At 42.3% G+C, this 13269-nt stretch overlaps 2 protein-coding genes across 2 annotated transcripts in view; both read left to right on the forward strand.

Moving 5' to 3' along the window:
• Nucleotides 1-13269, forward strand: part of LOC145434831 (lutropin-choriogonadotropic hormone receptor-like) — a 509016-nt gene that overhangs the window by 233306 nt on the left and 262441 nt on the right. The gene's annotated exons all lie outside the window — the stretch shown is intronic.
• LOC145435384 (CD320 antigen-like) overlaps nt 1-13269 on the forward strand; it is a 95381-nt gene that overhangs the window by 54926 nt on the left and 27186 nt on the right. The window contains exon 3 of the mRNA XM_080312657.1: nt 7672-7817. Coding sequence (XP_080168783.1) covers nt 7672-7817 — 146 coding nt within the window. The remainder of the gene's footprint in view (nt 1-7671; nt 7818-13269) is intronic.

The following is a 13269-nucleotide window of genomic DNA, read 5'->3' on the forward strand; positions in this document are numbered from 1 at the left end:
TTTTATCAAATTTAGCGCTTGGCAAGCCGGTCAAAAATGGCCGTAAAATTGCCTTTGGACAAACGGAAAGTATGGCGCAAACCAAAAGCAGTCAGCCGTTCAATCTCGCTGTGCCCACACCATTTAGGACACCATGCTTTCACCCCTAATGGATGGGCTGGACCCAGAGTAAGAAACGTGCCCTTCATACACGCTCTTCTCGCTTGTAATGCGGTCCTGTTAACACAACACCATGAACAAAATACACTATTGACAGGCCGTGTTATTTTTGGCATATGCCAAAAATTGGGTTATTTTTGGCACTTTCAAATTTTTATTTTTGGCAGTTTTGGCATCTGGCTCCTGAAATGCCAAAAATAACACGGCCTGTTCATGAGGCATGACAGCGCTCACGTGATACGCTATAGCGAATCCGGCAAAACACGTCAGTGGTCTTCAACCTTTTTCGTCGTGGTACACCCATTTTACATTTTCTCAAAACTCGTTCACCCTTGACCATATTTTTGGTATAATATTTTATTTCGGCATAATTCAATGAAAATGAAAATGCACAATGACATAAGTACATTCGCGACTTCGGTCACCTTGCGATATATGCATAACATATACACAGAACAAAACCCACCATTTGCGGTGGTGGGGAAAAAGTTTTTTATTAACGAAAAATAAATGCGAAAAATCACATACAGAAAATGCGATAGTAAATAACATGGGCCAGAGAAGACATGGCCAGTTCGCCCGGGGACAGGGGACACCAACAAACAAAGGCCTCCACCAAAACGCACAATATATGTGGTGGAGGCCGACATACAACACAAAAAATAAAGGGGCGAACTGGCGAGGTCCGACTGCAGGCATTATTATAACTATTGTGGTGGTGAAAATCAAAATAAACTTTTTTGGTCAAGAGGTGGGGGAACTCCTCCCCTTAGCATTTAGAACCGCTCTGAAAACTAAAATCAAAAACTAAAACTACGCAGGGGTCCATTTATGTTAATTTGGGCAGGAGTTCCGTGAAACAATCCGGTGTCCAGTTGCCTGCAGTCGAACCCAGTGATGGCTAGCGGATTAAGCTAAATAACCGGAACAAAAAACACACAACAAATAAAGAACACGTCAAGTGGGGTCAAGTCATCTCGTGGTCCCGTACGCTACACCAAGCCTTCCAGACACGATGAGAGCCGCGCTGAGAAGCGACCACGGCTCACTCGGAGACAAGTCTGGACTCGAAGACTGAAACAGCCATCGCAAGTAAGGTGGTCAGGTTCCCGGGGTGGTAACTCCCCAGGGACCCGACCGCGAACGTATGCATCTCCACCACCTTGGCCGTGGCAAGACGGAGAGACTCACAGAGGTCCTTGTACTTTGCGTGTTTCAGCGCAACGGCAGCGTCCATGCTGGCTACTCCATTATCGAAGGGGCACACCACATCGATGACCAAGACCCGGCAACGATCCGCTAAGATGAGGTCGGTTCTCAGTCGCCTGTTGGCCAATGTGGCGTGCTCCTCGCAAACGCGGTCCACATCGTATCTAGAAAAAGAAGAAGAGCTTGGTATACAATCCAGGAGCACCCCAAGCACCGAATTATGCCTGTTCGTGATGCTATCCATCACTGGTAGGCAATGGTTCAGTACGTGGGGCAGGGTCTCAGTATGCTGTCCGCACTTGCAGCAGACCACACTTGGCTCCACACGATTTCTAAACTGACCCCGGATCGACCGGAGCGGCAGGAGATTCAGTCGAGCTTTAAGCATCCAGCTACGCTCGACTGCCGTCAGGACGTTGGAAGATCGGAGGAAGCGATTGGAGCTCCCGTACCGGCTGTGGTACTCCACAGTTTTGCCCTGGTCGGGAAGCTCCATCCACCGTATCTTCCAACGTTGGTTCACCTTCAGGTGAAGTAATTTGGTAAGACGACCCAAATCCTGACAGCAGTTGGCGCCTAGAGTCAACTGATAGAGCCCGTCTTCGGTCACGAACCAGCGAGCACCGAGACGCCTAGCAACGGGTCGGACCTCGGTCCAAAGCCCGTAGGCGTGTCCGTGCGCCCTGGAATCGTGCCCTGTTAGACTCACACAGTTTAAAAACTCGACTGTCAGGGTCTCCGACGCCTCTGGGACTCGGCAAGTCCTCCGGACGACCAGCGCCAACCTTCCACGCGCAACCACCCGCACAGAGGGGTCAGTGGAATTGACCATCTTGACGGCCTGGGAGAGCCTCAACAATCTGCTTCGCCGCAGAGGTTGGGGATTCCCAGACCGCCAGTCGTCAGCCCAGCATGGAAGAAGGGCTGACACGCTCTGTTAGAGAGGCGGAATTCCGCCTTCACCAACGTGCGGATACGCGCATCCAGGCTACGCAAATCGCTGCGGAAAAACTTGCGGATTCTCAACAGAAAGAGGATTCTTTGAATAACGAATCTCTTCAGTGTGAGCAGCTTCTGAAATGAGGTGAGATGTGACAGAAAAAGTCGGTCACAAGGCCTCGAAAGTTTTAAGGGCCTTCCCACCTTTCTCGGTTGCCTGGTAACCCATGTTCTTGTCCAGGCATCGCCAGAAAGAGTCACGATCGAGGACCCGGACCTCGCCACCATCAAGGCGGAACGGGGCCGAGTCCACGATCGATCGGCTTCCCTTGAACCCCAAGGCAAGAACACGACACTTGGCGGGCTTGAACTTCATACCAGACCACCGAGAAAATTCCTCGCACAGGTCTAATTGCGCTTGAAGCTGGACGCGAGACGAAGCACACAGACAGGTGTCATCTGCGTAACCCTGAACTCTGACAGTGACGCCATCCGCCGAAGAAAACCGATAACCGCTGCTTTGAAGCCCAGCAACGCCACGCAGGAGAACCTCCATGACCAGGTTGAAGGTGATGGCCGATAAAGGGCATCCTTGACGGACACCCTTCCCCGCTGGAATGGGGTCAGTCGGACCAGAGCTGGTCGCGACTGAAAACACGTTAGACGCGTAAATATCGGTCATCACCTCCACCAGATACTCCGGGGCGTTAAAGTGCTTCAGGACCTCGATCACGGATCCATGCCGAACGGTACCAAATGCATTGCGGATGTCAAGCCAGGCAAGATAAATATCCTGCCTTGACGACTTGGCATCAGCAAGCAAGGACTCAAGCATGAACACGTGCTCGAAGACCCCCTCTCGCGGAACAAACCCCTTTTGTTCCATGGAGATTACCTCTCCATCGGATGCCCAGCTCTGAAGACGGCGAGCGATTACTGATGCGTAGATAGGATAGCGCAATGGGTCTCCAGTTGCCGACGTCTTGCATGACACCGTCGCGGTCCTTTGGAATCAGGATTACCCGCGACGAGCGCCACACAAGTGGAATTCGTCGGCAACGCCTACAGATTTCGAAAAGCTCAGAGAGGATTTCTCCCTTGGGGTCTAAGCGTTTCCAAAATCCATAGGTGAGACCATCGGAGCCCGGCGAACTACTTGTGTTTAAGGTTGCCCGCACTCCTGCTACCTCTAAAGGAGTAATCGACTCGTCGTCAACAGCAGAAACCAGGTTGCCCTGGTAACTGTGCTTGAGTCATCCAGCGAGGAAGAGCAGCATTATTATCAGTAACATCAGCGGCAGCGTCAGCACGAAATTTCCGCTCGATTACGTCGGCAGGAATTTCGCACCGTTTACTGCCAAATCATCCTCGATGATCTGTCTGACCGTTTCCTTCCGATTACGCCAGAAAGCGGACCGAAGGTGGCCGTACGTCTGCCGGTTGAGCACCCCTGGCCTAACCGAAATAAGGATGAACATTTGAGCAAGGCTGCAACGTATAGGTATTGCTAACTACGAATCAGGGCTCGAGGTTACTGGACCACCATCTAACGCAGTGGTTCGCAAACTCGATCCCCTGGCTGGGCAATCATGTATTCTGCGCTATTTATAAGCTTGCCGCAGGAAGAACCAATTCAAAATGTCTGAGCTATAGCGGTGGTTTCCTCCAGATTCAGTAGACGGATAACGCAAGCTGAACACAGGCCAACTCCGCCCTGTTCAACTCCAAAATGATATGATAAGTCCATTACCAAAGGTTAAATGATCAGAAACATTTGCTTATGACATCACATTGTACGATATTACACATTCAGTAATACTGTTCTGAAGCATAAACTGGCGCATTTAGTGTGATAGCTATAGTCATAATCTCATCGGTTCATTATAATGCGGATCTGGTACACCCCTGTACAGTGTACAGCCTATCCGAGTGGTACACCCCTTAAACATTATGGTACACCCTGGGCAGGGACGGGCAACTTCTCCGGTCGGCGGGCCGGATATGGGAAAATGAAGCATTTGGCGGGCCGGATTACAGAATATATACATTATTTATTATACCTCAATCGCGTATTTATACACCTATACAAGGAATCCATTGTATTTAGTGTAACCTTCAACTTTAAAGCATTGAGTCTAAAAACAGGATTTAATGAATTTATTTACAGCAGCTGTTGAAGTCAATCAGAGATCTGCGGTCGTTCAATATTGTCAACTAGTTTTTTGAACTCGGGTTGCATGTCGTATGCGAAAACCCTTACTAAAAACTGCACGCAAACATCAGTTATATTGGAACGCGGCCTTCTTCGTTAATGTTCGTGGCCGTGTTGGGATCAAGTCACTACCTTCGAGTCACAACTCATCTCGAGTCATTGCACAATTTCACTCGAGTCAAGTCAAGTCAGGTCACTTGATTTTCAAAGGTGACTCGGGTCAAGTCAAGTCACTCGATTTTTGGAGGCGACTCTGGTCAAGTCAAGTCAAGTCACGAGTCAAGTCAGGTTGAAATTTTAAAGTACTCGACATGATTCAAAGTCATTACATTTTGCTAACTGTCTTAAATACAGTTGAAGTACCCATATTTATTCGGAATCGACGAACGAATAAACAGTTTCTTTGTTTGTTTTGAAATATTCGTGGTGCTTGTCGACTACTGCGGTCATTTACACCAGACCAATATTCTTCATATTTATTCCTCAACTGCCGACTTATAGCACGACCCACTTCTAGGCTTTGTGTAAGACATCGCTTACGCGGATTAAGTGGCAAGGAGTATTGGAATGAAGAGTTGATTTTACTCTCAAAAGGCGCTGTATCGCTCACGCATACGCAGAACTGCTCAACTACGCAAGCATAGCGGTGTAGCCTCAGTCTTTAAATATCAGCCAAAATACAGGATAACATCCGAAACCTCAGAAAGTTTTGAAATGATATAGTTCAATACGCTACCCACATACTTATCAACGATATACAATTATAAACGTATGAGCGATATTCGTTTGATTCAAATTATATACAAGAGGGCTGGTTGAGGTGAGCAAGTTTACGACAACTAAACGTAAGCTGTTGTATAAGGTCCAGTCACCGCGTTCGCGATCAATTTATATGTGATATAACAATGGTGGTTTGGCGAACTTATACAAGATACAGCGATTTAGTCAACATCAATTAGTCCTACTTGATGACTTAAATTGACTCGTAAATTTTGCTTCGAGTCACGAATCAATCTACATTTCTGAAGCGTCGTGTCAAGTCAATTAATTTTTCCAAGGTGACCCGAGTCAAGTCAAGTCAAGTCATACGAAAAAGGTGACTCGAGTCATCTCAACACTGGTTCATGGTAGAAAATGTAAGTAGACCCGAACCGCGCAAGTAGTTTCGTGTCCATCTTTCTCATTCAGTTTCGCAAACTTGGATTCATTCTGTGACGCATAAAATTTGTCATTACATTCACACTGAAATTTCACTTTCAGAGTAAAAACTCTCGGCGGGCCGGACAAAATCCCTTCGCGGGCCGGATCCGGCCCGCGGGCCGTATGTTGCCCGCCCCTGCCCTGGGGTGTACGAAACACCCGGTTGAAAAGCACTGCGTTGCAAATTGTATACTGATAATCTTGCGCGACGTTTCAGATTTGAATGCGTGCTCAATAAGCAGAGATAACTCGCGGATACTTTGCAATTTGCCATCCCCATCCTCTTTACAGAGAAGGACGAAAGCGACAACCTAGTATCCCCATGCGCATGCCGTCTCATTCGGCGAGATAAATTTCTGTGGCTATCAACATTGGCGCTTATTTAACCTGCCTTTGGATGACATGTGACGTCACCAGTAATGTCATAAATAGTTTACGTCCATCGTCCACCGCAAAATCCCTCTCCCACTTCCGATCTCTCGCGCACACTGGCTGAATGCATGAGTCAGGGCCACTCAACTGAGACGGTAGACACTTCGATACTGAATGCAACCGGCGGCAGATGATATCATATGAGCTGACATACACATTGGATTACCTTTTCTGATGATGTGTGCAAAGCACATGCACGCATTCTGGGGTCACTGAGAAGAATTATTTCGGCCAATTATATGTGTATATCCAATATTGTGTATCTCAATGCGCAATGTGGCGTCTCAATCGACGATTTCGATTTAAAGTGTGGTCACTGTTAAGCACGCTGGATTACACTGGTCAACAAATTCCGAAAAAAAAATCCGTCAAAAGTTTTATTGATTGATTTAGGTTAGTTTAAAGTTGCTGAATCCGGTTCTGTGTTCTGAATTTCTCCAGCACGTCAGATTTTTTCAGTATGAATTCTTCACATTTTCACAAATTAATAAAATTTTGGCTTTCGTTAGTAACATCATGGTAAGCATACGACATCAACAGATCAAATATGGCTATTGAAATCATCTATCATGAAACCTTGGATGTTGTAGTACAGAATGAGTGAGTGTTCGGGGAACTTGAATCCCGTAAAATTACACTGGTCTACAAATTTAAAAAACAAATATTTCCCAAAATTGTTGATGATTAAACTAGGCTAATTATAGGTTGCTTAATCCGACTGTGTCGTCAGAATATCTCTATTACGTCAGATTTTTTCGGTAATTTTATCTCATGTTCATAAATTATTCAAATTTCGGCTTTCGTTAGTGACATTACGGTCAGCGTGCAACAGCAACAGATCAAATATTGTTGTTGAGATCATCTATAATGATGTAAACTGGGTTGTTGTAGAACAGAATACCTGAGTTTTCGGTGAAGTTGAATCCAGTGATTCTCTATCTTCGTTCGATATGGACCTCTTTTCGACTCATATATGTATATGTGGATGTAACTATTTACAGTCGGTAGCAGTTATCATCTACATATACCACTCTTCGTTTAAAGATTGCGATTAGTAGCCCCGTACCTAATATAGTTCCATACGTTATCTATCTTTATACATCCGTCCTGGAGACTTGATCGGTCAATGTATTTTGTGACAGCACACTGCTCTGTCGTAACACGTAAAACATTGCAATCAATAAAAAGTGTATGGTTGATATATTATGTAGAAGAGAATTGTTCAGTCTGGTAAATGACCTGGATATCTGGATTTATCATTATTAATCCCCGCCTGTACTTATCATGCGATAAAAGCAAAAATAAAGGAAGATTCGTATTCAGCGCCCTCAAATTAGATATATTTGACCCAAAGAAGTCCTGGCGCAAAAATCGTGTAGATCAATGCTTATCGATATTTTCTCGATTGGATGAGCTCGGTTCAAAAAGTTCCACGTCGTCCGTATATTAGATCCATGTTAAAACAGACAGACAGACAGACGGGCGGACATTCATCATCTTATCTAAGTTAATATTTTTAGTGACGGGAGCGACGAAGACGCATCTTTATCAGCAGCAAATTCAGGGTATCGAACATGTTATGGAAGGTATCCTGTGAAAAATGGAGTGGGTCCTTGCCAACTGAAAGAAAAATTCTTTTGTGACGGAATATCAATGTGTGCTGGAGGTATTATTGTTACTGAATATAACTTGTGATATATATAAGGCTCTTCTTGTACGATGATATAATTGAATTCAAGATACAATATTTACCGTACACAAATGTGAAATGTGACAGTGTGGCTTCAAGATATAGTGGTGCATATAATAGGTAATTGATATAATTTAATAGTATATTCATAATGAAATTAATCCGAATATTTTCGGCTGACACTCGTCAGGGGTAATCGTTAGCAACTGGTTGAGAATTCAAAAGAATATCGTAAATGAACAACACTGGTCAACACATATTTTTAGGCAGACAAAGTAAGAGTGGTTTTGGGGGTTCTGAAGGGCACTGATTCTTAATATGACCTTAGTTTTTTCAAATTGGCTCTTGTTGTGGAGATAACCCATGGGGCTGTTTTGACCAAAATCTCCCATTTCGCGGTAATGACTAGATATAAAATCGGCTTAGTGGTACTATAAAGTTTAGAAATTCAATCTACTTGTTATTTTTACACACAGAAGACTATTAAATCAAAATGCAGCAACAGCACTATATTTTGGGGTATTAGATTTATCATAGTTACAGATTTTCACAGATATCATGTACATAAATAAACTCCAGTCGTGTATAGAAGTATTTACCTAGATACTCAAATAACGTGGCATTATTTCAATCAGTTTTATGTCAACCACCTATTGTAAATTTGAAATAATCAGTTGGAATACAATATTATTGATATATTTTAAATCGAAATTTTTTTTTGTACGATTTTCGCCTGTAAGCTATTTAGTGCAGTTTCTCGAAAGGTTCCGGCAACGGTCTGACATAATATGATCAATGGTTCATCTCATCTGCACTGGTATCTTTCTATTGTTGTTCTGATGTCTTGTTAGAACCTCTCTCCTTGCTTATCAACATGATGATCGGGAAATACATCAAGATGACTGAACAGGAAGCGAACTTTTATGCTCATGTTTGTTCCAAGTTTTCGATATGCAGATACGAATTTTCGGACCAACTGTTTGTAGTTGGGTGCTTTGTGATCAGCTAAAAAGTTTTATTTACTACATCTCAGGAGAAATTACATGCTGTGAACTCTTCCTAATGTGAAATTGGAATCTTTCATCGGTATTCGAATATACCAGATACCAGATTTAAGCTTCTCGTTTGATAGGGTTACTAGGTATACCCGCTTCGTTGACTCAGTGGAAAATTATCCATTTAACAGTCAAAAGAAATGAGACACATATAAGTATTGTAATGAAGCCTTTCAAGGACAAATTTTATAGTTTTATCCTCCTCTTTAATCTTGGTAGAATGACCAATTGATACAGGAGAAGATGAATTTCCGTTTTGGAAAAGTACAATTTTTAGGCTTGACAAACTGCTTTTTTGACAAACAAATATTTCGCATTATGCCATGTTAATATTGATAGAATGACTGAGAATGACATGAGGGTTCTTCATAGTCAATTAGCCATTTATGCGCATTATAATTTTAGAAAAAAACTACGAATTTCTTCCCACCAAGTGGAATATTTAAGGGTAAATACAGTAATTTTGGGCTTTTTAGGGGTATAAATATCTTCTGACAGAGAGTCAATCTGACAAAACGAATGTGATATTCGTTATCAGCAACCTCAAAAATCCCAGAAACGGCTCTCAGATGTTCTGCCTAAAAACAAAATTTTCATTTTGTTGACCAGTGCAATCGATGATTTTTTTAATTCTCTAGTAGTTGCTGGGGATTACCCCTGACGAGCATCCGCCGAAAATATTCGGGTTGATTTCAATATGAATATACTATTCAATTGTATACTGAAGTTCTGTAAATCCACGAATCTCTTCGAATAATTGATAGAGGAAGATATTCGTACACTACGTACCCGTATGTGGTACTTGTAAGCAGCTGTTTAAGAACCAATGCTCCCATGCGTTAAAGATTTCTATGAGATTAATGGGTTTCTGGTAATACAACTCTTTTTCTTTTGTTTTTGTCACCAATATGGGAATATGATGCATGATTAAGTCATCTGAATATGACAGGAGAGATACATTTGGTCTGGACCAGCGGTTTCTAAACCTGGATCCTTATACTGGGATCAGGGAAATAGTTTTTCGGGTTCCGTGAAACGCCAATATCATATCTGTTCTAAAATTAAAGTTGGAAGCGTTAAAGACATTTTGATGGTATCCACCTTTCTTATAAATAGGGCTAGGCACAGAATCGAGTAATAATTTGAATGATTCGAGTCGAGTAGTAGAAGACAATTTTATGAGTACTGAAATTATACGCTTTCTCGTCGCTGAAAGTTAACGTACCAACTAGAATTATAGTTTCGATACTAATTTTCACCGTTGAAGTCCTGAAACCTTGATTGGGGTTATCGTAGCATACGAAACATATAGTACACAGCTACTACGGTAACTAGACGTAGCACATTTCCAAAGTCATGATCATCTCACAACATTGTCACTAGGTGGAATGAAAGCGGTATGGTTGACAAATATCAAAGTAACATTTATGATATGGATAATATGCAATATATTATTTGTGGTGAGATAAACGGTACATAACAGAACTTCGACGTATTACATTTTGTTATTACGTCATAATAGGTGATACTCGAATACTCGACTCCACTCGAAGCATAATACGTGATTCAGAATCTAATCACTCAGGTACTCGATTTTGCCCAGCCCTACTTAATAATCCACCGCGTTCAAACAGTGACTAAAATGTTTTTTCAAAAATTACCATCCAGTGATGAGTGCGTCGTCTTCTTTTAGACCATTGGTTCTTAACCTTTTTTTCTCCAGCGCCCCCTTTCCAAAATTATCGTGCTCCAGCGCCCCCACCTATTGTAAGGATTGTATAAAGATAATGGGTAAGAGGGAGGGCCGTAACAGCACTTTTTCAGCCCGCCTACCAAAACAATTGTCTTGCGCACCCATAGCGTGATAAACCAAACTTCTGAGTGCTTCGCCCCCAAGAACCCCGTCGCGTAATTTCGATGGTCCGCAAAGTTTGTGCGGCCTGGTCGCCCTAGGCGCCAAAATTTCCTATAATGCATGAATGAATATAGGTGGTAATTGCATATATATGTCACTATAAACTTTTTATCCTCTCAGCCCACGTAATCAGATTCACCAGCAGCGCTAAGTGATCTGTTGCATTGGAATATCAATAATTGAACATATTCGAGTGTGCCCGTTGGTACAATTAATTTGTTACATGTTGTTATTTTGTTACCTCTTGTCCGCTCTATAGTTAAGGATATTGAAACGCATAAACGTATTAAACTAAAGTTAGCACGCGATTCAAAATAAATTCGTATTTCTTAACCGAACAAATAATTTTCTCTGATAGATATTATTTGTCCTGTGGGGTGCAGATTGAGACGACATGGCAATTTAAGCACCTATAGACAATTAGCCTTATATAAATCGACGTTTACGGACAACATAAGGACAGTTATCTCGCTGACGATCTTTTTGACAGACTTCTCAGAGTCCCATATTGACCGGAACTTCATATGTCTCCGTGCATCGTGGCGTAGTAATGGCAGACACCGACATGCCTATTTCTATTTTCTATAATTATGCGTATTCTTCGTGTGGGAGTCGTCAAAACATGATGTGTAATTTATGTTCATTCACCGACATAATTTAGGGCACCCTTCGAGCTCATCAATTGGCGGTTTAGGTTACAGCAGTTTCGGTCCTGGTAAGAGGTCATAGTCCAATCGGTCTTTTCGGACTTTGGTATTAGAAAAATCTCGCTCTTTAATCGCACACGAGGGCCATTCGACTATAAGAAACGATATAATAATTGTGTGTGATGTATTCAGGGTCAAATCAAGGTTATTCTAACAACAATCGGGTACGGTCTCATACCCTGTGGTATACGGGGAAATTAATGGTATTGGATTTCGTATTAGTTCGTTGTGTAACTATAAGAAAGTCAATTAAGAATGGGATGCATATATCTGCTCACATTGAATTTAGTACTGTACCCAGTTATTAATTTTAACATGAATGCATTCCAAGCAAAGCAACTCATATTATATAAAGTTCATCTGAGGTTGTGGACCACAACACTAGATAGTATCATCCGTTCTGATACGATGCAGAAATATTTTGACGTTTTAATTTTGTAGCTCTCAAATACAGGTATATTTAGTTACTCATTTCGTGCAAAAAGCTTCAAAACTTATTTTATGTACAAGGGGCTCTCACTCTCAAAAGTGATATACAGTGCCTCATTCTTCGATTTTCACACGCTGTGCGCTGCGGGATATAATACCTAATTCGAAACATTTTGTTGAAAATAACCCTAGCAAGCGTGGCGGCAGTGTTTTAAAAGGAAATTGGTGATCTAAAAGGGCGCGCAATTCGTTTTACATGAATAATAATAACCCACTACATTTATGAAAACATATCTAGCAAACATTGTCGCGGGGCGGGGCGAGGTCGAAGGGGGCCTAAAATTATTTCGAGAATTAACATAAATTAAAGAGTTCTGTTCATTTGGGCGATTTCAATATCATTTGACATAGCAGACATGAGGTCACGAAATAACGTCATGTAACGAAGTAATTATACAAACGGGTCCGCTCGAATATGTTTGATTATTATTTACGGGCTCTACATTTTCCAAGAAACCTAACTCAGCTCTATAATGGTTAATCTGAGTACGTGACCAAAAGAGGATAAAAATTGATAACAATATAAATCCATTTTCCGATCATATTGGCCGATTCAATCTTTAATTATAGACAATTTTCGCGCTTGGCGCGGTTAAGCGATGTAAGCTGACACACTAAAGAGAATAATAAATATCGTTTATAAATAACGCTGAAATGCATAGGCTGGTTGGGTCTGGGGGCCCTATGAGGACCAAACACCAACGTTTTTTCCTGGCGAAATGCTCTTTTGGTCCTGGTTATAGCACTGACAATTGGTAATAATTACGTCGAAGGGAGACGAAACGAAAAAATGTTTTTGGTGTCTTTTTTTAAAAGTCTGACACATATTTCTAATGGAATGTATTGTGTGCGTATTATTTTAAACATACCTACTGTTTGCACTCAACAAACCAACAAAACGTTTTCAATGTGCAAACCAGTGGTTCTCAACCAGGGGGCGTGGGAGGCTCTCAGGGGGCGCAAGAAATTGACCAAGTCTGTATGAATTCTGACTAAACATGTGTTTCACAACCATTTTGAGAAAACGATTGTTGAAGATAAAGCTTACTTCGTATTCAAGAAAGATCGCCAAATTCAAACTCCAGAAGTCGCGCTCAACGGAGTATAGGCTGATTTCAACTGCATTTGAGCATAATGTGATATTCTTTGAATATTTAGAGTAGTGGTTCCCAACGTGGGCGATTTGGCAGTCTAGGGGGGAGAGAAATAACGAAGGGGGCGATAGGGGTGCGAAAACGAACGAATGGGTGATAGGGGGCGAA

Source organism: Botryllus schlosseri, chromosome 3 (genome assembly GCF_051294905.1).
Source record: "Botryllus schlosseri isolate E-star chromosome 3, Bs_hap1, whole genome shotgun sequence".
Lineage (NCBI taxonomy): Eukaryota > Metazoa > Chordata > Ascidiacea > Stolidobranchia > Styelidae > Botryllus > Botryllus schlosseri.